We start from the raw sequence: 27323 nt of genomic DNA, 5'->3' as shown, positions 1-27323 counted from the left end.
CGCCCCGCCAGGCCCTCTGGGGCTTGTAGTCTCACCTCGGCATTCACGAAACCTTGGGCGCAGTTTCCGCAGAGCGGGCGGCTCGCCCCGCGTGGCGCCGCTACGTTACGCAAGCGGCGTAAGGGGCCGGCTTCCTGACTCCCGGAGGAAGGCAGGCGGGAAGGAGGGAGGGAGGGGAAAGAAAAGGAGGGCTGGGGTTGAGGGGGAGGTTAAGAAGAAGAAGAAGAAGAAGAAGAAGAAAGAGCCAGCCAAGCCGGAGCCAACGGGCTGCCGAGGGGGAGGCGGCCGACAGCCCGGCGGGGTGGGAGGAGGAGGAGGAAGAGGAGGAGTAGGAGGGGGGGTGGGGGTCCAAGTTACTCAGCCGCCCGGCCCGGCAGAGAGAGCGAGAGCGAGGACGGGAGACGCTCCGACGGCCGCCGCCGCCGCGTCCCTCAGCAACGGTCAGTGGAGCGCGCGACCCCCGGGAGGGGGGGAGGGGGAGGAAGACGGGAGAGGGCCAATGAGAACGCGCGCGAGGGAGCCGGGGGGAGGAGATAGAACGCGGCGGGGTGGGGGGAGAGGGGAGCGCTCGTGCCCTCCTGCGGGGGGGGGGGTGCAGAGCCTCCCTTTTCGGAGCCTGAGAGGAGGCAGGGCTGCCCTGCGAGGAGGAGGAGGAGGAGGGGGGGGGCTTCTCCTCCGGGATAGCCTGGGGGGAGGACACTGCCCCCCCCGCAGCTCCCCAGGGTGCCCACTGCCCACCTCCGGCCCCTTTCCCAACTCTCTCCCCCGCCATGGGGTGGACTACAACTTCCATCACTCCCACGCGCCCTCCCCCTCCTGTGGTTGGCGAGGGACGTTCTGGGGGTCATGCCCCGGAAGGCTGAGAAAGCTGGCTTAGGAACCGAATTTGGGGGGGGGGGTAAAAGAGGGGGTTGGGCCAGTGAGCTCTTGCAGGGGAAGCTGGAGAGGGGGGGTCTCTAGGGGCGCCTGGGCAACCTTCTGCCAAGTGGGTGTCCTCCAGGTGTAGGGTGTTGGACTACGGGTCCCACAGTCCCCAGCCAGCAGGGTCAAACCACTAGGGCTGGGGGGGACGGTGGGAGCCTGGAAAGTTCCAGATGGAGAGGAAGTGGGGTACCTGGGAGGTGGGGAGAGCAGGGTCCAGTCCACCCTGGGCCGTAGGAAGTCTTGGGGTGACTCGAAACCGGTCCCTCCTTCGTGGTGCAACCTGCTTCGTGGATTGCTGCTGGGACAACGTGAAAGGCGATCCCTGTAGAAGCTACCTTGCATGCTGGAGAAAAGGTGGGGTATATAAATAAATATTTGAGTTGGCATAGTTTGTGTGTGCGTGTGTACACACACATACATGAAAAGGAATAAGACTGATTTTTTTCCCTCGCTGAAGCTGCTTAAATGTCTTGGCTCCCTCCCTCCACCCAGCATTTCTCAACCTTGGCAATTTGAAGATGGGTGGACTTCACCTCCCAGAATTCCCCAGCTAGTGTGAGTGGACTTCAACTCCCAAAATTCCCCAGCCAACATGGGTGGACTTTAACTCCCAGAATTCCCCAGCTAGCATGCTGGCTGGGAAAATTCGGGCATTGAAGTCCATCTTCAAGCTGCCAAGGTTGAGAAACACTGCTCCAACCCACACTTGCTTCTCTATTATTCTTCTCTATCAGGTAGAGAAGCCCCACAATGGATGTATGGGGTCCTGTCGGTGCTGCCTTCTTCCTGCTTTAGCATCTGAATGAATGTTTATATTCTGACTCTTGAGTGATAAAAAAAGAAAACCCTGGAATTTGTGGTGGTTTATAAATGAGAAATGAAACAGTCATAAAAATGTTTAAACAAGCCAAACTATAAAGCATAATATACAAACAGCAGTTAAAATGTCAAAAAAGAGGGCCATATTTGCACAGCAAACTAAAAAGCCTAACGTTGGTGGCAGTTTAAAAAAAAGTCCACTGAATTTAAACAGTTTTAAGAACCTGTTTGTAAATGGATGAAGAGGGAGTTAGACAAGCTTATCATGGGTAAGATTCCATCATTTAGGCATCATCATTTTGGGAAGGATGCAATTTCAGGGATACCCTTTTTAATAGGAGGTAGCAACCTTCCTTAGATGTGTGGAATTTAACTCCCAGCATTCTCAGTATTAGCCATGCCTGCTAGGGAATTCTGGAAGTCCATATGTCTGGAGGTCACTCAGCTGGGGGAAGACTGGGTTTAATCTTACCATGGGCTTAGTCTATTTCATAAACCTGCTCCTTTATACACCCTTGCTCCCATTAGCTAGCTCTCTGCTGAGATGGCCGTCCCAGGTAAATTGTGGGATGTGCTGACTTTGTCACATACTTTTTGGGGTACACCCAGCAAGCTACAGAAAAGTGTCTTGCCTCTCTGCCTTTCTAGACATCTGTGGAAAGTGAGATGTATTAGATTGTGACATCAGCCTTGGCTTGCAAACCACAGTTAGGTTTATTGGGAGTTGTTGTGTGAAATGCATGTAGGCCGCCAGGTTAGGCTGGAGTTAGTCACATCTTGAAGAACTCACTTTAATGTGACTGTTCTCCTTTCTCCAAACAGTAGCTGCTGACTAATTGGACAAGACAGGATAGGTTTTCGAACAAAATTGTGGATGTGTTCGTGTAAATAGAAATGAGCAGCGTTTTTCCTGTTGATTTTATTTAAGCTGACATTCCTATATATTTTTTCAGGGATAGATGATGAGTTGCTAAAGAGTCAGAGAAGGAGGTACTCTTTTCAGAATTAATTTTTTGTATACCTGAATAATACTGAGTGAAGTATATCCTGGGAAAATATGAGTAAGAATAAACAAACAAAATTGGGGGGGAGGGAACAGAAATGATTTGCAACAGATGACAATCAAAACACCCTGGATAAATCTTGGAATAATAATTTAAAAAAGGAAAAGAAGAGGGAGAAGTACTGTTGGTCCTCTCTCAACCTTCACATGGTTGCTTGAGGGGTTTGTGACTTACATTAATAAGGCCTGTGTGTGAGTTTTCAAAAAAAGGTCATGCTTCCCTTTTAAAGGAGTCTTGCTGTCTGTGCATTTGTGCTTTCAAAGTACCTTTCAATTTAGGAACCTCACTCACCCGCACCCATTACTGCTTCAGTGCCTCCTTGCACTTGTCTTTAATGAATGTGATTAACTAAGCCACAGCAAAGCTAAGCCTCGTCCCTTCTGAAGAGCTATTGCTATTCCCAAACAGGAATGAACTGGGCATAAATCCTGCTTTGAGACAGGGGGATGTTGCTCTGACCTGGATGATATGAGGAGGCGCCAAATGAAGGTGTGGCTTGCTGTAAAGTCAAATGAAGACTCTGGCAGAGCCAGAAGTACAAAGTAAAATTGGGTTCCCTGCCTGAGTTTTTCTGCTGAATTCTTTTAGTTTTATGGGGAAGAATCTGCACTTAATGGAGATGCCCCTGTTCTGTTGTTGTTAAGGTGGTGGAGTTACATTAAAGCTTTAGTCTACACAATAGTGGGCTGATTTACAATAGCCTGTAACTCACAGGCTATCAATACAAACAGTAGACTTCTAGCAGCTTTGCCGATAACTATTTATAAATACAGATACTCTGGTTTTGTTTTCCTACAGAATGTCATCAGATCTCTAAAAAGTGTTCACTGCAAAAGATTTGTCAGAGTTCTATGGTTATTTTATAACAAGGTTCCAACCAATGGAAAAATATCTTCAAATTTCACTGTATTATACATTACCAATGGACAAAACTGTTCTTCTCTGCTGGCTACTGAAATGCTGTGTGTTATTTTCAGATATAGTTGCAAAATATTTTTCTTGGCTTTGCAGTAATGGAGAGTGGTAATTGCATTGCTTTACCAAAAAAAAAAAAAAACCAAGACAGGATGGCATGGTGGTTCCATAGAGCAATTCCACCTCCTCCAAATTTCAGTTTTTGTGAATGGGGAAACTTGCTCTTAATTGGTGCTTGGTGGTATCAGTTGATCCTAATGAAGATACTACATTATGGCTGGTTTTGAATTTCTCTATATTGTGAAAGTTGAAGTTTTGGCAGACTGTCACTATCTAGAATGACACTTACAACTTTCCAACTGTGCCTGTGCCAATTTTGCTGGGAAATTGTGAGGGGCTATTTAAAAATGATCAACAGAAATTCTCCTTCCCTTTGTCTGTTCTCTAAATTTGACAGATTCCAGAATGCAGTATGGCCTCCATCTTTTGAAGGAGCTAGTGTCTACTTCACTGTTTCTTTCTGAGATCTAGGGCAGTATTGAGATATGTGACAGCTTTCTATAAGTGATACTATAGATCTCGATATGATTGGCCCGGTTGAGACAAGCTGTAAACACGATGCTTAATTATAAAATGTGTGGTCCTTTAATCTTTGATTTTAGTTTGAGAAAATGAAGGTGGTTTCAGTGCTGAGAGTTTTTGAAGAACAGTCTCCACTAAATCAAAGATACATATCTTAGTATGGAGTATTAGTGACTGGTGCATTTCCTCTTTATGTTACAAAAGTGGCTCATTTGTCCCCAAATTTTTTTTCAGCCAGAGTGATATAGAAGTCTGTCTTGGCTAGCTAACAGGAGTAGCTTGTCTTCTAGTCCATGTTCACCCATTAGGGCTTTTGAGTTGCCTTTGGCAGTTTCATGTTTCTTCACTGAGTCAAACTCACAGAACAGGATAGTTGTGAGGGATAGAAGGCATAAACCCCTTTGAACATGCCCTTAACTCAGGAAAGGAAAGGCGAATTCTTGATGAATAATATGCCATGTTAGTCTTTAGTTAGACCTGTTTCTCTTTTCCTAAATCAAAAGAAGCATTTCAAGAATCCCATGGTAGACGGTGTCTGTGTGTTATGGCATTGCTAATACATGTCAGTAGCCATATAGTATTTGAATGGGGTGAGAGATTCCAAATCCTGTACATCACATTGGAATGCTACAGATGGCTCTTCTTTGCCCACCATTTAAATCTCTTGGGAATTTCAAATCTGACCCTTGAGCGTTGTTTGCTTTTCCAGTATATTACGGAATAAGGCTTGTGAAGTGTGAAATAGTTATATATTTTTAAAAGGACTTGAGTTAGACAATGGATTTATTTTATCCTTCTGTTTAGGTTTCTTTTTTAAATTCCTCTGCCTTTGGCTTTAAAGAACTAGCTCATTTGCCAACACACCGGGGTTAATGGTTTAATCACTGGCATAGGCTGTTGAGGTTGGGTAATGCAGGAAAAAATTCTCAGAAGTGATTCATTGTCCCTTTATTATTTTTTTCCTCCAAGTCTTGCTTATCAGTACCCAAGTATAGAAGCTATAGATCCAAAAATGGCAAGAAAAAATTTTATAGCTTCATGAGAAATAACTAGTTTAAGCTGCTTAGTATCTGAGTCACTTAACTACGTACACTAACTTAGGAGAACGCCCTATTGAACTACAAAAGAATTTTGATGCTGTGGTTCCTTGTTTGGAAGCTACTGCATTCTTACCCAGAGCAAAAAAGTTAGGCTTCTCATGGACATGTTTTTTTTAATGCAAAAATAGCTTTAGCTGTCCCACTTGGCTTCCTCTTCACTTTATTTATTTTGAACAAGAGGCATCCATGCCATTTGTGTAGATCTGGAGCCCTTTGAGATGGCTTGCTATCAGAGTTCATTTCCATACAGTGTGATGTATTAAATTGGGTTCTGATATGACTATAAAGTCTATATTCTCTGTAGTGTATATTTTCTATTCTGAAATAGCTTCTCTGTTAACAGAATTCTTACACAGAAAAGCCTCAGGTGCATGGAAGTGCTTCATTGTGGCTCGCTGGACCTTGGCTGGGTTCATACAACACGCTAACCAAAATCTGATACATTTCTGTGATGCTATGGTGTGGATCCAACTAGCGTGGCGTATAAACTCTGATTTTTAGCCTCCTGTGTTGCTTGAACCCAACTTCTGTCTTCTAAGTAAAGAAGGCGTAATTAGTAGTCCATCCCTTTCCTTTTTAAAAAGGCTCTCAGCAGCATATGGTGTTTCCCCCTCTTCCTCAGGATCATCCAGTGAGCTTCTCAATTAAAGAAAGCCAGGTTTGGAGCTCTACACAATCTTAGTCCTGCCCTAATTGCCGTATCATTCTGATTTTTACTGAGGTAAAGATAACACAGTCCACTATTCCAGTATGCCCTTATTCACTTGAGCTCTTTTCTTCCTCCCGCTGCTCCCTCCCTTCCAGCCACCAAGTTGCGTTGCTGAGGACGGTAGGTCCAGATCTGCCAAGAATCCTTTTCTGAGCAATTTTTGACTCACTTTAGCCACAGTCTGTTCCATCTCGGTTTGTTTAACTATGGATCATTGGATAAACCCTAATTGGCTAGGCTCAGCAAATCATAAATTGCTTCTGTATCACAGTGGCAGCAGTAAGCCAAAACCAAACAAAGCACCTTGTGGCTTAGTACAATATGCGTGAGTTCAGACATGATCTTTCCCTTTAATTGCTACTTATATTGGCTGTACATTCCGTTAGTTATTTTAAGAATCAGATTTCCTCCAGCCGATGGAATAGAAATAATATAATATTTCTGGGAGTGGACCTGACCAGTTTGTGGTGCAGCTTGGCTATTCTGCCCTACTTGGCTGTTCTTACATAATTCTTCTAACCAAAATCCAAGCCTCTCCATTATTACGCTGATGTCTGCAGCTTCGTTTGGAGGCTACGTGGTTGCACAGAAGCTATTTGCTTGCTATGGCCTGGCAGTAAAGCTGGTTTTCACCTACATTAGTACTTGCCTACCCTCCTTATTTCTCTTTAATGTCCGGGTTGCCCCAGAAGAGAGGCTCCCTTCTTGTTTCTCCAGCGTCCCATTCACTGGAGGTCAGGCTAAAGGAAATGAGTAAAAGAGTACAAATGCTGGAGCAGGATGAAAGAAATGGAAGGACTATCTTGTTCTTCTGATAATTGTATTATGAAATCAGTTTTTCTCCCCATAAATCAAAGGTGAGAAGAGGAATGTTGGAAGGTGGACTTGGATCCAGAATGTGATCCGGCATTAAGAAAGAGTTTCCATCCCCACCTCGGTGTAACACAAGACTGCTGCTCTTTTAGTAAAAAAGAAAAAAAACAAGCTTTGACAGCAAAGATAAGGCATGTATATTGATGTAATTAGAAGGACAGGCAAGTTGATGTCTGGCTCAGGGGCAACATTTGCTTTAAACCAGCAACCATACCGAGTGGGATTGAGAAACTGCTTTAATTTGATAGAATGCTGCAACTTTCACAGATTTTCTGGGTTTTTGGATTCTACTAGCTTGTAGCAATCTTTCCACTGATTTGTTTTTTTTCCCCTATTGCTATATCTGTTCAGCATGCACCGGTTAACACCAGTAGCTGAATTTATACTGAGTTATGAGGTTATTCTATTTCTGCCAAGGTGTATATTGGAGACAGGGGCGGATATTCATGGTTGAGTTTTGAAATGAGAAACCTAATAAATGATGCTTTCAAATTATTTTGCTCAAATTTCTTTCCAAGTGCCTTTAAAGCATTTCATGGGAATAGAGTAGTTTGGTTTTGCAGCTACCAAACCTAATAGTTGAATGCATAAACCCATTATTCATGGCTGACAAAGCACAGTAACTGGATTCATACAACATTCTAAGCTAGAACCAAGCAAAATGCATTGTAGTTTTGTGCAATGTGAGAACTCAGCCAAGACAAAGCATTGCTTCTTCCAGCCCAACACTGTTTAGCTTTAATCTTGGAAACTTTCATACACACAGACATATTGCTCGTAGTCCTTCAGTTGAAGATGCAAAGGCTCGGATATGCAAAAGCTCTGCATGCCATTTTTGATTCTAGGAATATAATCTACTGATATCTGTGGGACTGCCTCTCCCTGAGGGTTTCTGCCTGTTCCATCAGGTTGGATAGAGTAGGCACACTCCATGTTCCTTCCCTTAAATGTTGCCATCTTATGGAATTGAGGAAGCATGCCTTCTTTATTGCAGCCCCTGCCCTGTGGCACACCCTTCTCCTTGAGATCCAGAAGGCTCTTAACCACCTGGGAGGCTGTAGGAGTCTTTTAAATAAATAAATAAAATATTCAGATGATTGCTGACAAAGAAAGTCAGGCTTCCCAAATAGTCATCTTTTTGTTTTGTTTTGTTTTCAGAATAAAATTTTGGAAATGAAATGAATTAAAATTAAAATCGAAAAACTTCTACAACAAAATGCTGCTCCAGGGATTGCTTTGAAAACATGCTCTAGTCCTGTCTTGCCAACTTGGTATCTTTCAGGTCGTTTTGAACTGTGTGTGAGTTGGGTGGCCATATAAATTTATTAAATAAATAAAATAAGTAAGAACTCCCAGCATTCCCAGCCAGCATAGCAAAAGAAATTTTGAGTATTGTGGTGCCAGAACATCTGGTTAGGGAAGAATGCTGTAGTCCGTCTCTGAAATTCAGTCTATCAGAACTGAGATGAATGACTGCTGAAGAAGCCATGCCTGTTTTCAACTTACACACATAGACCATGTTTACACATTGTGGTAGGTCATGTTTGTTTAATCACAGTTGGTATCAATAACACACTGCACCACAAACCATGGTGACTGGGATTATGCTATTGATTCAGCCAAAACCAGGCAAATCCCATGGTCGCTTTGTGTGATGTATGAACTGGCTTTAAAATCTGAAAATGGCCAGTCAGATGTTTTAAGGGTTTGGTACTCCTGATTTTGTGGTTTCATTTTTTCTCCCCATAAAGCCTTATAAAACACTGTTGGTCTGGTTATTCTTACATTTTAATATTAGAGCTGGTGATCTAGCGCTCTGGACAGCAAAGTTCCTAAAAGTTCCACTGTGTCCCAAAAGCAGCATTCTAGTTAACGATGATCCCAGCTAAAGTCTGGGTTTTCCATGGAAGTCTTCCATCAATTAAATAGGCTAGCTTTTGCCTTATCCTTCCCAAGAGATGTTAAGCTTTACCATTCTCCTCTCTGGCTGTTGAAAAAACAAGCAAACAAACCAACAACTTGCCAGCACTCATAAAATAAGGTTTTCAAAGAAAGTAAATCTTTAGAAATACTCTAAGTGACATGTTAACTAGCTAAGCTGTGCTTGCAGCGGTTTGTTTTGAGATAGGAATCCCTGTGCAACAGATAAGTATTCATTTCAGTGGAGGCAAGGGGAATGGGGACAGAAAGCCCTCCATATCTTTCCATTCCCATCTCCAAAACAGTAGGGGCAACTTAAACTGATATATTCTGATTCTGGACTCTTATTTAAGCCTCTTTCTCACTAGTGTGCAAATACATGTTGAAAAAGGGCAGTGTTCCTAGAAGATAGCTGAGTCAGACATTTAATAGATGTTGGTTGCTGAGTCATGAGTAGAGAAAATGTGTTGTTTGTTGTAAAGATGAGATAGAGGTGTTTCTGTAAAAGGAATGTTGGTCCTTGCAAGTTGGAAATAATTATTCCTGGCTTGAGGCTAGCAAATTCTACTTTGGTGGTGGGTGGATTCATTATAGCTGTATGTGACTGGATTTAAAATTTTTACTGCTTTCCTCTGAGTAGCACTTTCAGCCAATTTAGGAGTATGCAGTGCTGTTCCCAAGCCTATGTTATAATGGTTATGCACAATATCAGAACAACAAGTTAATGCCTAAGCATATGGAACGTAACATTAAATGCTTATATCAAGGTCAACTTTTTAACTTCTATCTCCAGCTTCTCTGAAGTGAACGAAATGGTGTTGGAGCAGTTATAGGACAGAAAGATGCAAGGTTTTGAAGTATGGAATTTCCTCTATTGGGTTAGGCCATGCTTTCAAAGATGACAATATAGGAAGGCATATTTCTTTAATTAAGCAGTCTCCACATTTCCCAAATGCTTATTTAGTGGCCCACGATTGCAGTCAAGTTTGAGAAGCGCTGATTTAAAAAGACACAGTGGCTGCTCTAAGAACTAGCTGCCCTCTGGGATTTTGATGGAGAGTTTTTTTGTGTTCATTTCTATGACTTTCAGTTTCCATAAGCAAACATACAGATACACACACACTTGTAGTGCTTTTCAGTCATTGTTTCCAATTGTAGGTTGTTTGGCCATGCACAGGTCTCTCATTCCACCACTTTCTTTAGCAAAAGGGTACCCGGAGGGCACCAATTTATGGCTATATACCCTATTGCTGTCCTGGGTAGGATTGGCTCTAGATAAAATAAAACAGATTAACCACATGTTTTAAAATATGTTGCTTTTTTCTCACTTGAATTTTTAATGTTTCTTTCTCCTTGGATTCCATGTGTAGAGTCTAGATTAAGATTTAAGACAGCCGTGTAAATAAACCCACCCAAGCTACTATCTTGGATAAATGTTGCTGGTGGAAAAGATAGAAAACTTCGCTCTTGCTGCATTTCTGCGCTGGACAGAGAGGAGGGTACTTTTCCCTTGTATGACCTGGCTTGGCTTTTATGCATCCCTCCCTCTCTGATAGCCACCTGCGTGGAATTCCATGCACTTGTCTGCGTGTGCTAATTGCGTTTGGCTGTTAGCCCACACTTAAAGCATCACAGCGCTAGTTTAGAGGTTTGTCTTGTTTCAGAATCTGCTGTTGATTTGCAGTGGCTGTAAACATTTCCTCCACCTTTATATGCTGTATAACATTTTTCAGAGGCAGACCCAGGATAGCCATTTAAATGTAAATGTTTTGCTGACTTCCAGAAAAGAGACCCCAAAGGCTATAAGTTCTCAGACAACAGCCCTAAGCTTTTAGTATCCATAGAGTTTGTGGCATGCAAACAAAGTTAAAAGGGTGCTTTTTATTAAATCTGTTTACAGGGCTGGCGAAAAGTCAGGTAGTTGGGTCTGGGATAATGAAAACCCTGTAACTGCTGGGAGCAAAAAAGGTTCTTTCTAAATACAAAAGAGAACCAGTGTGATGTGGTGGCTAAGATGCTGAACTAAAATCTGGGAGTTCTAGTTTTTGGGTGACTTTGGGCCGGTCACTCTTTCCAAGCCCAACACATCTTACAGGGATGTTGTGGGGGGAAAATTGGAAATGAGAGAATTATGCATGCTGCCTGGAATTGTACACAAATAGAGGAGGGGTATAAATATAACAAGATGAAAAGAGCTAACAGCACAGGGCAAACTTGCAATAAGCAATACTGTTTTCCGGTTAGGACTTGATTTAAATCCCAAACAGTGAAGTGGGGTTGATACCCTTGCTTTAGAGGCTAAAAAGCTGGCCTGAATGAGCACCTCAGAGGCTGTGCATTGAACTAAGATTATACCCTTTCACCCCGCAGTGTCTGGATTAGAGGACTCATGCTTCCATGGGATGAGTTTTCACTTTCCTGTGTCCCCCATTCCTCCTCCTGTGCCAGAGTGTGCTATTCTTGCTTGTTTCCCCCCACACTTCACTAGGAGACATTGAGAGCCATGCTCCGTGTGCTGCAGTCAGGAGCTGAGTGTTGCTATGGGAGCAAATAAGAGCCTTGGGCCAGCTAGCCCACACAAGGAGCTTGGAGGAGATACGGGAGTTTTAAGTGGCTGGCCATAAAATAGGAGCAGGAACAGGAGGTTCTGCACACAGTGTTACCTGCCATCTCCTTCCCAGTTTGGGTAAAAAGAACGGTGGTGGTGGTGGAGGAAGAGGAGGAGGAGGAGGAGGAGACTGAATCTGGCCCTTTCCCAATATTCATACAGTAGCATTTGCCCAATAGAATCCAGCAACTTGGGCTATAAGGGTAAAATACACCTGTTCACTCCAGTGATTCTGAACAATCTTGGCTTTCCGTATCCATCCTTTTCGGCTTGTTTTGTTTCCTGAAGTAGCAAATGTCCTTTCATGAGGGACGGGAACTCTCTTCTGTTTCAGTGACTTTCATGCCTTTGAGTGCTTATTTGGAAGTTGAGAATTGTTGCCCTTCATGCTGTTACCAATCTATCTCCAGCCTGCTTATCTTAGCTGTCAGGGAGCAACTAGTCTTTCAGAGCTGTCTAACAAGAATCCACAAATGATGGTGAACTCGTAAAGTATGAGGGCCTGCGCCTGGCTGCCTTTGCCCAAAAGGCAATTGACTACCTGTTGGGAAGCGTTGAGGTTCTTGTGTGACTTTGTCATCCATTCTCAGATGAAGGTGGGTGAAAATCCAAGGTACAGGAGATACTGGCGTCCGGATCCCTGGTGGAGAATTCATAGAGATAATTTACATTTCCTGATACTGTTAGAATAATCAACAGGGAACCATCTGCTGGTGTCTTCCTTTCTTCTCACAGGAGCATGAAGTCATTGACTTGTTTGGTTTCACTGCTGCTCACACCTAGTAGTGTGGCACGTCATTTGTGTTGCTATTAGTTTTCACACACTATGAACTTGGCTACCTTTTGCTATTTGTTGGAAAGGAACTTGGCAATATGTAGTGACTCTTGACCCTGAGGGAACACCCACTTTTGTGACTAAATATGACTGTCATCCCAGAAGGAAGCGTGATATAATGAGATTGGTGTCTTAAGTCCAAATCGCTGCTTAAACTCTGGAGGAAGTGGGACCCAGCACTCTGTCGTAATCTCATCTGTCTCACTGGGTTGTTGTGACTTTAAAATGCAGAGGGAGATGTTGTTGGGCTCCCTGGAGGAAGGGCATGATAAAATTCAATGAAAAATATATAACTTCATTTGCACCTGATCACTTGGGAGACTTCACTGGGATTTTTTACCCCACAGCCTTTATCTTGGATTCACTCACAGTGAAATAATGGATCTTCTCTACATGCTCTGCTTGTAGTATTTCAAATTTTTCTTTTTTTCTTTCTTGAGGATGGAGTGAGAAATTAATCAGCACAGCAGGTATACTTTTTGTTTTCTGAGTTACAGTGTCTTTTATGGGAAGAGAAGAAATGGGGGAATGTCTCTTATCGCTCACAGAGTTTGTGTGCAGATTTTGGCTTCTGATGAAAACGTCACATCTCTCAATCAGCCCTCTCAAATATAGGGCAGCAGGTAGGAAATTAGGACATATAGAATTACTTGAACTGGGAAATGGCAAATAAAATTGAAACACTGGAACTGAATCTTTGTTGGGTTATTAACCATCTTTTTTTAATATATTAAAAACCCAGATTGTATGGAGAAGGACACCAAATGAAGGAAATGGTCCAGTGAATTATCTTGAAATATCTGGATTCAGATCCTATCACTCTCCATATTCATTCATGGGGGTCCTCACAGTCTATATTATAGGTTTATTGAGATAAAGTATTTATTTATTTATTCATTCATTCATTTGTCGCATTTTTATCACTGCCCATCTCCCCCCTGAGGAGGGCCTCTGGGCGGTTTACAATAGAAATAAAATTCTAAATAAATAAATAAAGTGCTTATGCCTTCATGCATGTAGAAATTATTATACTTATGATGGATGGCGTGACTTACATTGTTCTCATCAGCCTCACCACTAATAGGTTGAGAAGATCTGCTATCTGTTTCTTCTATAGCAATTGTATTAAACATTGCAATTAAAAAGATAAAAAGTAATACAAACTAAGAAAAAGAAAAAATAGAAAGAAAAAAGAAAAATAAGAATATGGTAAAGAAAAAGAAAATAAAGATATAAAGATATGACTTCCCCCTTCATCAAAGTATAAGCAATTTTTGTAACTTATCACCTTCTCTTAAAATACAACAAGTGATCTCTTCTTCCCATATCTCATCTCTTATGTATAAACAAATCTTAAAACCTCGTCATTCAGTCCGAGTCAGCAAAAGTCCATTAAGGGTTACAAGAGATAACAATGTATCTATTTTAATCTTGATCAAATAAACCAACTTTATATTCCTTCCTTTTACTTTTTACAATCTTGATCTTTAATCCCTTCAAATAGTGTCCTACAACTTGATTTCTTTTCATGTTTTCTTTTCTCATAAAATTCTTCAAAACTTAACAAGTCTGTTTTGTAAATCCAGTATAGGAAAGTTTTCAGGGTTGCTCTTTTGGTTTGTTATTTGTATATCCCTTTTATTTATTAAGACGTCAATCAGTTTCATTTGTATATCCAATGTAACTTCTTCTTCTTGTAGCCTGTCATTTTTAAATCCACTTTCAAACCAGTCTCAGTCTTGTCTAGTAAAGCTTGTTCCTCTTCCATAACATCTTTTAAACATAGTCTGTCTATAATGGCAGACACTCTTAAAATGGACTTCTGGGTCCATTGTTTAAAAATATTGCCCAATGTTAAGGTATTTTGCTCCATTCTGTATTAGTAAGTCAATTTTAAGTGTTCTTCTCCTTTAATTATAATCTTTAGTTCCTTCTGGTTCTCTCTAGTGCCCAACCTTCAAAGTCCCATCCTATCATGTTTTTTTTTTTAAGAATTCAAAACAAGAGCATTTTCCCATGAGAAGGATTCTTAGAATTAATTTCAGAATCTTATTTCAAATCCATCCGGACCCTTAGTCTGTTTGTAACTTTCCAGTATCACTATTCTAATCACTCTTTTGCTGTTTATTCCAAAAAAAGATTTTTTTAAGTCCTTAAACTTGTATCTAAAATTTATTTCGCAAAGGATTGAAGGAGACTCACCTGGTGCTGTAAAACCTGTCATTCGAAAGATTCCTAATAGCTGCAAAGCAGTTAATAAGCAGTTTCCAAAAGTGATTAGAAAAGGAAGTATGTGAACCCTACGCCCATAAAGGTGCCAACTGTGGTTTGGATGAAGATGGCACTCCCTCATCTCCCAGAGCTCTAAATCTTCCAGAGACCACTGTCTTGTGGTCTCCTCGCAAGGAGCAACTGTCTGGAGCGTTTGTGGGTGATCCCAAGTCCTCTCCTTGTCCGGAGAGGAATCCCAAAGAGCCGGTCTGCTTGATGGCTCTTCATTCCACCATGGTTGTTGGCTCTGCTCTCCGTGGAGCTGCCTTTGGTTCGCCATTTCTTCCCCAGAAGTCCTGCTGTCTCTTTTATAGTCTTTGGGTTTCCAGAGGTGTATTGATCTCAGATGATGAGAATAAACAGTGCCTGACTTCATTACATTTGAATTGTGCAGTTACTAGCTGGGGTGGACTTAATAGACTCAGTTAATTTTGGCTACAGAAGATAGGTTTAAAGATATATAAATAGTAAATGCTTACTTCTCAGGCCAGAGTTTAGAAGGCACATGGTTTCAATCCTTCTTAGATGGTTGATTTTAGAATGTAGTATTAGGTGATTCTGTTCCTGATAGCCTTCGCGTTGTGCTGCAAAGTTCTATCTTATCTCTGCTGCTCTTCAACTATGAAGCTGCTGGCATAAGCCACTTGTTAGTTCAGTCTTTCCTGCCACTGATATGTGATGACTTATAGCTCTACCTCTGAATTCCACCAAAGGATTCCAGGGTGTGTCTGAGGTTCTTGAGCTCAGGTTTGGAGTGGATGAGGGGAAGCAAAATTGAAAGATAGCAATTTAATAGATTGCAAGGCCAGCTGATCTGGATGGTCCTGCACAGCAGTTCTTAGTAGCACAGCACTTTCCCTGAAGAGCCAATTTACATCCTGGGATTGCTCTTTGTTGTTGGCAGTGGTTAGAAGTGTTTCCTTTAATGAATTCTGTCTTCTGTCAAGCCAGTCAAACCTGGCTTGAATTAATTAAAATTGTAATTGCAATGCACTTTATTTGGGACTTCTCTAAAACTTCAGCTGCTACAAAATTTGACTTTTGGATACTGGGCAGAACATCCGGTCACAGCCTGAACACTCAGTGTCAGGCTTAGCCTATAAAGCAGTTGACAAATTGGGACCAGATTGTCTGAAGGGCAATCCTAAAGCCTCTAAGCCTAAAAAAAAAAAAAACTGGGAAAAGTGGGACAGAGGTTATGGAATGGAGGAGTGGAGAACACGCAGAGCATTGTTTCAACACAATGGTGGAATTAGCTCAAGGAAGACAATCAAGGTTTTATTTCATAGAACAGATGTTGTCATACTTAATATGATTCCTACTGTCTTCTACTTAGATCGATCTTGAAGGCCTTAGAGGATGGCTCTTATCAAGTTCGGCAGAGTTTGTGTGCGCTAGTGATTGAAGTTTGTTAGTAGTGGCCTAAAACCTTTGGAACTCTTTTTCAGTTGACTTGACTTCCGTAAGTCAACAGAGTATTGTAAGAAAAAAAACAGAATAGGAAAAGATCTGTGTAGAGTCCATATTCCTGTTGTGCCAATTCTAATTATGAAGCAGCATTTGGAAATGTGACTCCATATTTTGAATTGGTGCAGCCATTCTGCTATTTACTTCTCACGTCATTTTGCTGCCTGCATAGACCCTAGACATGTGACTTTTGCATCTGGAGAATGTTTTTTCCCCTAAAGTGAACTTGGCATGTTGTTTAATAAGTGGCTAATGTTATGAATGAAATGCCTGTTTCTTCCTGTTCAGACTGCCTGTTTTATAGCTGGTGCCCAAGTTACTTCCTCTATGTAAACATTAGCTTCTTAAAGAGAAATTTTGACAACGTTCTTCTGCTTCAGAACATGCCACATCTTAAGTTGCTAGTCTAGCTTCTCTTATCTCTTTAGCTGGATTATTAACATCTGTTCTCTTTGTCCTTTGAAACAACCCTGTGTTATTAAAGTCTTTAAAGCCTTAATCAGTAATACACCTGGGATGAATATTAGAGATGGGGAGAAAGAATCTCAAATCTAATTTGCTCACAAAAATTACAATTACAGTCAATCTTAAACTTTCTTCAGCTTTCCAGACAATGGATAGTGGGTTGGGAGGTGGAGAGAGAAGTGTAAAATAATTCCATTTGGTACGATTGATATTTAAGAATTAGTTTTATCCTTTTTTCCCAGTGAAAAAGGAAGCGTTTAGACACAATTGTTCAAAATTCAACAAAACGTTTCAGAACTAAATGTTTTGTATGACTTCGTTTCACCTGCCAAATCCCTCTTGTTCTGGTTTTCCTTGGTTTTATGCAGCACTATAATTCATCAGACGTATCCCATCGTTCCTTCAGGAAATAAGGGTGTGCCATTTTAACATCACAGCATGTGGTGTTACCACAGCATAGTAACCTAGGTTACTATGGCTGATCTTGAAAAAGCTAAGCTGAATCAGATCTGGTCAATACATGGAGGGGAGACCACCAGAATATTGCAGGGCTGTAGGCTAGAGTGGGAAGTTGAAAAACATGCTGGAAGAAGTGAGTAGCATTCTCACCATTATATTTTTGCCAATATAGAAAACAACAGGAACATGAAGCAATGGGATTTGAATCAAGGGAGATTATTTTTAAGGCCACGTTAACCTTCCAGACAGTGCTGGGCTAAAGATATGGTCAAGAAACACCTACCAAATTAAGACTACTCACTGAAGTTCGTGCCCTGGTTGAGGTCTGAGCCCAGCCTGGTCTGGCCCATGACTGAGACTTTTTACCGCTGCAGTGTCACAGCCATTATCTGGACTGTACCCATTTGGATAACAGGAACCTGACTGAATGCTTTTCCTTTCAACACCATTCACGGTACTAATATATAAGGAAAAGGTGGGCAGAACATAGATTGGCATCTACTGATAGATCTGAAGATAATTTGAAATAGCCGCTGATGAGTGGCAGTCCTCTTTCTCTATTTAATTGAGTCAGGGTGTTTTCCCTTCCTATCGGGTCTGCTTGCTTCCTCCCTCTCACTTTGCTACCACTCAGATCCAAATATAAGATAATTGAAGGTTTTATAAAATCAGGTCACAAGTCACCCCCCCTTGGTAGTTGACACACTAGCATTTGGTGTACAGCTTGTATTTACACCTTGGTTGCTCTTGCACAGAATTTTGGAAGCCATTCTTGAAGGCTGAATCATGAGCACCCAGTGTAGCAGATATCAGAGAGAGAGATTGTGCCTGGCTCTTAATCATGTTTTTTCTCTTGGCTATGAACGTGCAATAAAAACAATGCTGCTTTGAACAGACTGGCACAGCCTCAGCTAGGGAGGTCTATGGCTTATCAAAGCCCAGTTGTAGCATACAAGGGGAACCAAGCTGCCACGACAAGGAGACCTTGCTCAACCTCAGCTGCATCAAAGAACTGAACTGCCTCCTTTTTAAGGTTGTTGGTTTGATTCATAGACTAAAATAATAATTTGAGGAACTAAACAACATAACACTTGCTTGGTATTTGTAGATTGTAGTTATTTGATGTCAAAACGCTTTACAGTGCTCCTGAAAGGCCCTTGTATCCAGCAAAAGACGTCGCACAACCAAAGCTATGCTCAGAAGGGATAAAAGACAAACTGCCTTTACTACTCTGGTCAGGACCATTGCAATTTTGCAATTTGGACTGAGATTTTTTCCCCCCCATTTTGAGAAACGTCATTTGAATGCCAACAGGTTTCCCTTGTGGGGAGGGGGAAAAAAGGAGTAATGTGCACGGTGACACCTAAGCACGCATTTTGAACAGCAACTGGGGCGCTGCACGTGGTCTGTCAGGGAGGCTGTTTAAAAAATTGACAAGAGCAATGCAGGAACTTTGCTGGTGGTAAGGAAGAAAATGGAGATGTGTAATTGGTACTGGCCCCCTTCCCCCATGTCCCTCAGTACCACGCATTGATCTGATTTACTTAACCATGATTTATTGGTGAAATTAACCAGGTTGGGCTAAGTTTGATCTTACGCCCCTCAGCCAAGCTACCACACCAAGGTTCAGGGCAATGCGGCAACTCAATCTCTGACTTTCACTGACCAGATTGCACCAAGCAATAGCTGGCTTTCCCATCCCTTCCTGTCTTGTGATAACTGTACTAAGCTTTCTTTTCAGCAACCTGCAATAAGCAAAACTCTGTGGATGATCTTCGAGAAGGCAATAGTGCAAGGAAAGAGATGACAGGGGGCAAAGCCGCTGTGTTTTGTACAAGGACGGCTCCTCACAATGTTTCTAGGATAACCTCTATCTAATTGTGCTAAATACTGTTGAATTACCATTTCCTGCAGCCTCCTCTAATATCCTTAATCATAGAGGATGCTGGGAATTGTAGTCCAAAGTCTGGAGGGCTGCAGGTTTCTCAACCCCTAGCATCTATTGAACTCTCAGTTGTATCTGATTTTGTATCTGTTTTATGTACTTAAGCTTGGTTGTTTCTTCTGTAGATCTGATGAAATAATGCAAAGCAAGATGGATCAGAAATAGAGACTTATTACGTGCTGCATTCTTTCTGGGGATATAGCATGGCCTTTACTCTGTGTGCACGAGAGAGAGAACAAGCTGGCATGCACATAAGTTGCTGCTAATGAGGCAAGCCATGCTAGTCCACATACACATTTATTAAAACCACACTAAAACAATGCATACACAGTTGGCTAATATGCACATTCCTATGTAATCACTGTCAGCTTGTTTAGATCTTGATGTTTATTTGTCTTCAGTGGCCCAGCTTATAAATTGTTAGCAAAAAATAAAGTGGAAAAATTAGTTGCTGCTTAACCCCTGAAACTCCCCAGTCCCATACAGCTCTGTCAACCACTTTGCTGCAGGTGTTAACCAATATTTCCTTATCCCTTTTACTGCACATTCAGATGCACACCAGAAACAAGAACAAACAGAACCAAGATTGTGTTCACCCACCCCCCACCCCCACCCCCAGTATTGACTTTAGATTTCATCATTCAGCTTTGTTAGAGCCCTTACTTAGTTTCATGATGGTGAAGGCTCCCACCTTTTAGTTTGCACATTGGATTTGTTATTGGCTGGAGTCTAGTGATCTGTGGCCAGTTCAAAATACTATTTAAATTTTTGCCACCTTTAAATCTTTTAAGCTAGGAACAATCCATTTCATCTGTTTAATTTGGTAGTAAAACATTTTCTCAAGAGTTCCATCAGTCCCTATTGTTCCTGATGCTTTACCAAATTTTTAAAAGCCTTCTCTGTTTTGTTCTATATTGGCAACTTGTTTTGGGTTTTATGAAAGATAGTTTTCATTGAAGATTTTAGCTACTGTGTGATGTGAATTAAGCTTTTCATTGAGTGTTGTGTAGAAAAAAGGACCTGTTCTTTGCTCGTGAACAAATCCCTTGGAAATAATTGGCAATATTTAATTATTGGAGGTAGTGAGCAGGTGCTTTCAGAAGTCTAGCTTTTAAATTTCAAGGAAGAGCCTTTTTATTTACCTGCATTGGACTTGAAAGTTTGCTATTATTTTAGCTTTTTAGACAAAAACTGTTAACTGTCAGTACAGATCAGTTCATGAATACAAAATGCTTCCTTTCTGCAGTCCTTTCAGTGTTGAAGATGAATTCTACTCTGCCAAATGTTTGTAAAGCCTGGGTATTAATGCAGATATTGTGATTTTAATGATTTCCCCCCACCCCCACTCCTCCTTGTGTTTGAGATTATAGTGTTCAGATCCCTAGGGAATCCTTAAATGCTACTAGCAATTGGCAAGGGGATTTAGAATTTTTTATGCTAAAGCACTCCAGATCATTCTAGAAAGGCTTTCTGTCAAGTAATGTTTACAGAAACAGTGCTTGCTTTCTGTGGCTATTAAAGAAAAAAACCACATACATAAAACTTGCACAATAGTTCTCCCTTTGGCTTAGAATATAATTAAAACAGTATATTTAAAAATAAAACCATCCTCTGAAATCAGTAGTGACTCTATACACTAGCAAACTTCACAAAGACAGCAGTGCAGCTTAAAGGGTAAGCAAGTCAGAAGCTGTTGGGTGCCTAGAAGGTAACGTTGTGTGGCTGGTAGCTGAATGTCTGCCAATGCAGTTTTTGCCCTCAGAAAACCCACATTTCACTTGAGGTAATGGGGTCAGTCTGAGAAATATTTCCATTTGTATGGGATCAGTGAGCTTTTGGATATCTTACTTCCCGACTGGTTTTTTAGGCCAGTTCCCACACTTTGAATTGTACCTTGGAACAGCCAGGTAACTGAACTGAATATCATTTCATCCTGCTTTACTCTGCTGTGTGGTTGTGGTCTTTCAAAACACATTTCAGAAGTCCATGCATAGAATTGAGGCCAGGTGAGTTAGGGACTCTTCTGTTGTAAATCAGAGCTGGTTCCTTGCCTAATTTACAGATGACTGTCACTGCCCCCTCCCCATTTCCACGCTTGCCACCTTAAACCTTACATGAATGACAATCTCATCCAGTTGCTCCGCCTTCATTGGGCCTGTCTCAGCATGTAAAAGTGCTGGCTGTTCAAATAAACCATTAATTTCTATCCTTTGGAGATGGATGAGGCCCAAATTACTTGCAACAGACAGGGAGGAGATCAGTGATAACTGTGAGTGAGCTCCCCTATTTAGGATCAACCCTGGTGCTGTGATAGTGATAGAAGGTCAACCCTGGCCTTGAAAAGACAAAATTACCGGCTCAAATAGGGGTGGTGGTATCTCTAAGCACCTCTTCCTGGCCTGACTAGAACGAATGGGAAGGTAAAACTGCTTCCATCATTGACTCAGCTGTATTCCCTTGCCTCAGCGAAAATACCATTAGGAGGGATTGCTTGTCTGTTCCAACAAACAAAGCTTGTTTCTGTCATACTTTGAGTGAGTTTAAGGTATTAAATCCTAGAACCCAGCTACTCAGGAAGTCACAGGGAAGGATGGGACAGGAAATCTTCTCTTGAATAATAGTATCAGTAGACAGTGTGCTATTTCTGTCTGTGAAGCGGCTACTCAGTTGTATTGAGTAACCACTTTTATAAGCTGCTTTAAGAGGATCTCAAAGCTTCAAAGCAGGGTTGAAATACTTGCAACGAAATAATCCATTGGCTAACCTTGGCTTGATCATCAACTGCAGTTGCTGGATGCTGGATTTATGTGGGCGGCTCTTGAATATTGCACTGAAGCATACAGCTTCTGCCTCATGCTGTAAGCATATCGTACATTAGCTATTCCACTTGTTACGTTCAGGAGCTCAAACTTGATTGGGATCCAGGCCATCCCTTCTGGAAACCTGATGAACATCAGCTTTAAGTGAGATTGTCTAGAAGTGGGTCTCAGAAGGAGGCTTCCCCTATTACCTTCTTCCTGGCATTGGGGAATTGGGACTTTTGCACGAAAGTGCCAACTCCCGGCATTTGCCACCCTCCTGCCCTAGAGGGACTGGGCAAGGCTGGCTGACGGGCTGCCTCCAACCTGTTAAATGTCCCACTCCCTCGCCATGCATTGTGGAAAAGGAACGCCTCTTTCTCTTTGGGAGCATCTTGTCTTGGAAACTACAGACCAAGTTTGCTCTGGGTGGTGCTTCTGCCATAGGTGCTTTAATTCGATTGGATGGCAGAGAAGGGCTTCCTTACAGCTTCTCCTGTATTAGCAGCCATCATTGTACCTGTGGTAGCAAACCAAACTCACAGTTGCTGCCGTCACTGCTTGACCCGAAGGAGAGATCAACGGGGGTGTTTCCGTTGTGGGTGCTTTCTGGGAACCAGGAAGAGCCTTTTGCAGGGGATTGGAAAACTTCTCGATTTCCTCCCTTTGTAAGTGCTTTTATGCGGAGGGCAGGGAGATAGTGTAGAGAATGGGAAGGAGTAAATTGCTTCGCAATAGATCAGCTTATTTGCTCTGGAAAACGCTCTTGCAGGCGTAATTAACTGTAACATTTGAAATGTAGTAATTATGCATTAAAACCACAAAAGGAAGGAAAATAGGTGCTTAAGTATTTGTTTCTATTAGTTAAATCCCCCATTTGTCTTTTTCCATTGTTATTGCTACAGCATTGGGCCTCCCAAATTAGATGAACTGAAACAGTGATTTATTTCTTTATATGGGGAAGAGCTAATTCTGTCCCCCATGCACACCCTTCCTAATGCAGGTATTTCTGAAGTGAGTTTCCTGCAGTTCCCTTTACTGCTTGTTAAATATTTAGCAAATGTCATTTTGTCTTTGTGTGGCCCCCTCCCCATTCACCACATCATTCACAAAGCACTGAGTCTGAGACTTTGAGTACCGCTCAACTCTGCCTTGAGTGCCTTCATCCTCATAGCCCCATGCAAACAATAAATCAGCAAACAAACTGCAGTGTGATCAGTGTATAATTACACAGAGCCTATATTGTTTTATCTGTTGTTTCTTATCTCAAGACAGATTTGCAGTTAAGACATCCCAGGGATGAATGTTAGTATACTCCTGGTTCTTCGAAAGTAGCCAACTATTATTGTCTAGTACTCTCCAAAAATCATTGCAGTTCTTACTCATCTGTGGGTGTCTTCTGCTGAGTAGGTGATGTGTTCCTGTTTTATAAATACAGAAGAGTAACTGAAAGAATGTAGGCTGATGTGGACATAAGGTGTAATTATGGTTCACGATTAAATTAACTTCTAGTTTCCTATCCCAGTTAAGTTAACCTTGCTTCACATTTTAAAGGCAAGGGATTCAGTGTAGTCTTCTACCCCAAAGCACCATGTGTTTATCTGGAGCAACAGATTTATGCAGACACATGGCTGGGAAAGTAGCCTTATATTAGTGAGCAGTACTGGAGGATTCCGGTTTATCTTGGGTTATCCTGGGTCTATTTATAGATCCTGTCCTCTTGCATCCAAAGCTTTTCTGAGCAGCATTAAAGCTGTTTTTCCCCTTCTCTCCTTCACATCCTTGCAAACTCCAATATGTACCCTGACTTCCTCTTTGAGGGAGGAGTCCCTTCTCTGTGATGCCCTTGGCACCTAGCTTCGCCAAATTGGCCGAGCTACAAGATACCCAGTTGTTTTTCTTTTTCTTTTCCTTTCCCTTTCACCAGACAAGTTTCTCAGAATGGTTTTTGGAACGGTGTTTGTAGGTCAATACAGCACAGTGCCAAGGAAGGTTTTTCAGATGGTTTTCTCTGTCACCTACTAAGAAGATTTGTGGTTTTCATTTCTGTATTCCTTGCCTTGGAATCAAATCTAGTGGTTGACCAGGGCCAACCTTGTCACACAGTAGAGCGAAGCAGCCTTTGGGCACAGCAGAGTAGTTGAAAGCCAAGTGGTGTAGCAAAACTTTTGGCAAGGCTGGTCCTTGGAGGGGAGGATGCTCACTGTGTTCTATATCAAGTAGCAGAATGCCTTGGGCTGGCAATATGTTAAATTAATGCATCTTCAGTCTTCTGCAGAGCTATTTACATGACAGAGAGAGAAGAGGCAGTCTCGCTAAGGTGAAAGTTCAGAAATATTTTTGGATTTTGATTCAAGAGTCAGTTTCTAATAATGTCACCAAGGTCATCAAAAAGTACGTTCCTTTCTTTTTAAAGTTTTGTGCCTTTGGTATGCACTAGCTCATCTAAGTGGTTTGAACCATCACAGCACAATCCTGAGAATATCTGCTAATGTCTAAGTCTCTGTGCTTGGTTTGCATCGACATGCTACTTTTGGCTAAAATGGAATTGGGTAATTTGGGTTTTAATATGTGATTGGAAACCCAAAGATTGTCTTAGTGTGTTGGGTGAAACAGGCTATGACGTTGTGCGGTAATCTGCTTCGATTTGTTCGGTCAAAGGATTTTATGTGGTCCCAGCAGTTGTGATAATCCAGGTTTAGGGTATTGTGTAAACCTAGCCTTTGAGTTGATAGTGTATTATTCCTAAATATTTGTGTGTCACAACTTTCTGTAAATGGTATGTTGGATTACAGCTGCCACAATTCTCAAGCAGTCATGGCTTGGAGCACACAAGTTTGGGGAAGCCTGGCATATAGGCTTGCAGTCGTAATTACTCCATGAAAAGTCCACACTTTAGTTCAATGTGTTTGTTGAATAAGTTATAATTGGCTGGGCTTGCACAATGCCCTAAACCAAAACTAAGCCAAAATGTGCTGTACCTATGCAGACTTAATGCAATATATGAATCCAAAGCTCAGTTACTAAGATTAAACTTAATAGAAGAAGTTGATGATAAAGGTGATCATCTTCTGGTTGGAGGAGCCCTGTGGAAGACTCTGAAGGGGCATTATTAAATGAATTGTGATCCCTCGGTTGTGTTATTCAATCTGATGCAAGACACCTCTGTCTTGCTAAATTGGGATTCTGTTTGTATAATCAGAATCAAGAGTTCTCACACTAGAGGTAGCTAGCTCCCATCTATATAGATAAGGACTTCTGAGGTCCATCTCTTTGCTTGATTCTCTGGTCTACTCCCAGGCTGGAATTTCTGAGAAGGTCCTTCAGGTTAATTTAAATGTTGCTTCTTTTCTAGGTTCATTCAGCTTCTACTTCACTTCTTCAGGGTTCTTAAAGTGGATCCAGAATTTTCAATCAGAAGCTTGTCTTTATTGCTGTTGTGGAGCAGAGGATGCTGTGCATGTAAATGCACTTTCTCTGTCTGGGGCAGCCGGGGGTTTCCTGCCTCCAGCATTGTAAATGTCCCAGGCTTCTCCTCCACTTGGACCACCTCTGAGGAACGTGCTGGGTTTGCTATGATGACAGGTAGACCAGGCCTCTTGAATAACATACTGGGCAAGGTGTGTGGTACACTAGAGGTGAATGAATAAAATTCAGTCTGCAGGCACATGAACAGGAAGGGCAAACAAGCTTCCTATCTTCAGCCCATGCGTGTGAGGCATTTTGTGGCTGAGTGATACAAACAAGCCCTTCGTTGGTCTTAAGTTTTATGAAAATACTACAGAAATAATGGCATTTGTTTCCTACATTAATTACTGCTAGAACACTTAACCACTTCTCTGGGACCCCAGTGTTTCCCAAACTTCAGGAAACTTGCTCCCCATTGATTCACCTGCTGATAAAACTCCAGTTCGCCTGCTTTAGGAAATACAGAGTCGAAAGGGTTCTGAAGGGTGTTTCAGCAAGCTTTTTCTAATCAAATGCTGCACTAATCAAGTGTGTTTCATTTCACTTAACCAGTTCTTCCATTTCCTCTTTAACCAGTATGAGCTTTACAGCTATTAAGAAGCCATCTTTCAGCTATCTGCCATTACCCATCTTCTGATTAAGCTTCTCCCTTTCACAAGTTTCCAAGAAATGACGGGGTTCCCTAGACTATAATTGAAAAGCCAGTGAGCCCCCTCCTTCTCACATGCCTGCTTTCATGACAAGATTTGTTTCCATTCCCCCCAGTTCACACATTTAAGTCTGAATTGCTCCGTATGAAGCCTACCTTAGTATTGATTATCATGGACGCCATCCCTAGTTTGGTTTATTTATTTTTTGGACAAACTCTTAGAAATGTCACTTCATTGGTTTGAAAGAAAATCATACCTTCTTTCTTTCTCTTTCTCTGTTTCTCTTCTCTCCCTTTCCTCTTGTTTTGTGTTTCTGTTTCTGTTTTTCAATCAGCACCAGCCTCCTTTTCTCCAGTTGTTGGATCTTTTGCTCCACTCCATGCTGCAACTCTTCATCCTTTCAGGCCGACAGCTCATGCCGCTAGCCTGGACCTAACCTAGAGTAAATCTTGGCCCAACCCGGGGTTGGGGGGAGCCATGGGCAGCTCAGCCTCATCACTGGCCGCCGAGACGGAGTCGGACCATGGCTTCACTGGCCCAACCTATCCCGGGCATCTGGCGGCAAGCTGGTATAGGAGTAACCACGGTGGCCCTGTTTGGGAAAGTGCCCTTATAACACGGCAACATCCGCACGTGAATCACCGGGCACGAAGGTAAGAAAGCTGGGGAAGGAGCTTGATCTCATCTCAGCTCTGTTTAAAACCCAGGGCTGGTGGGTTCCAACTGCAGCTCCATTAAAGGCCATGGAAAAACTTCCAACCCAGCCACACAACTCAGCTGGATGCAACTGAAATGTGTTACATGAAATGTGTTACATGTTAATGTGCATGATAGCTATACTGGCTGCTTGTGGCATGAGACATTGTGTGGGAGTAGCATCTTAAAGATGGAGGTGCTGGTGTTATAGAAGTCAATATCATATTTTCAGATGGTTCCTCTGGATGGACTCTGATATATATCTCTAGGGAAGCATGAACACATAATTTAGATCATGTGAATTTAGTTTCTGCGGATTTCTGCTTGCTTGTTAGGGCCTGCTTCCTATTTAGGACAGTCCAGCCGCTTCCTGTAAAGGCAGTTACAGTATCACCAGGGAAGGAATTTGTAGGACCTCCTTGAGGTTGTGAAGGTGAGGTTGTCCTTGAACAGCTACCTGCATTGGGTCATGTGTTTCGGATCCTAGAGCCCCTCACCCGTTCTGGAAGCAGCAGCCCCAGCCACCGGCAATCAGCAGTTTGGATCAGACCGGCCTGGTATAAATGTGGCTTTTCTTCAGTTTAAGTCTGTGTATTTCAGCCATTACCCAAATTAAGTTTATAGAGCTCACTCAGACAGCAAGATAAACCTAGGTCATGGCTTAGCTGCCAACAAGCCCAGGAGTTATTTCTCCCAAGAGGCACAGATGCAAATGAGCTATGGATGGATGGTTCTGAGGACACCCTCCTATCTTC

The 27323-nt window shown here is 42.1% G+C and overlaps 1 protein-coding gene across 3 annotated transcripts in view; it reads left to right on the top strand.

Moving 5' to 3' along the window:
• Positions 1-376: 376 nt before the first annotated feature.
• CAPN15 (calpain 15) overlaps positions 377-27323 on the top strand; it is a 79542-nt gene continuing 52595 nt past the window's right edge. Inside the window, exons 1-2 of one of the 3 annotated variants that reach the window (XM_063315258.1) lie at positions 377-440; positions 26207-26525. In XM_063315258.1, the coding sequence (XP_063171328.1) occupies positions 26350-26525 (176 nt within the window). In that variant the 5' untranslated portion in view covers positions 377-440; positions 26207-26349. Of the gene's footprint in view, positions 441-1135; positions 1279-26206; positions 26526-27323 lie in introns of those variants that run through there. The other 2 variants (XM_063315261.1, XM_063315260.1) reach the window with 2 other exon arrangements.

This window comes from Candoia aspera, chromosome 14 (assembly GCF_035149785.1).
Source record: "Candoia aspera isolate rCanAsp1 chromosome 14, rCanAsp1.hap2, whole genome shotgun sequence".
Classification (NCBI taxonomy): Eukaryota; Metazoa; Chordata; class Lepidosauria; order Squamata; family Boidae; genus Candoia; species Candoia aspera.
The sequence above is the reverse complement of the archived record's forward strand: the minus strand, read 5'-3'. Positions and strand labels throughout refer to the sequence as shown.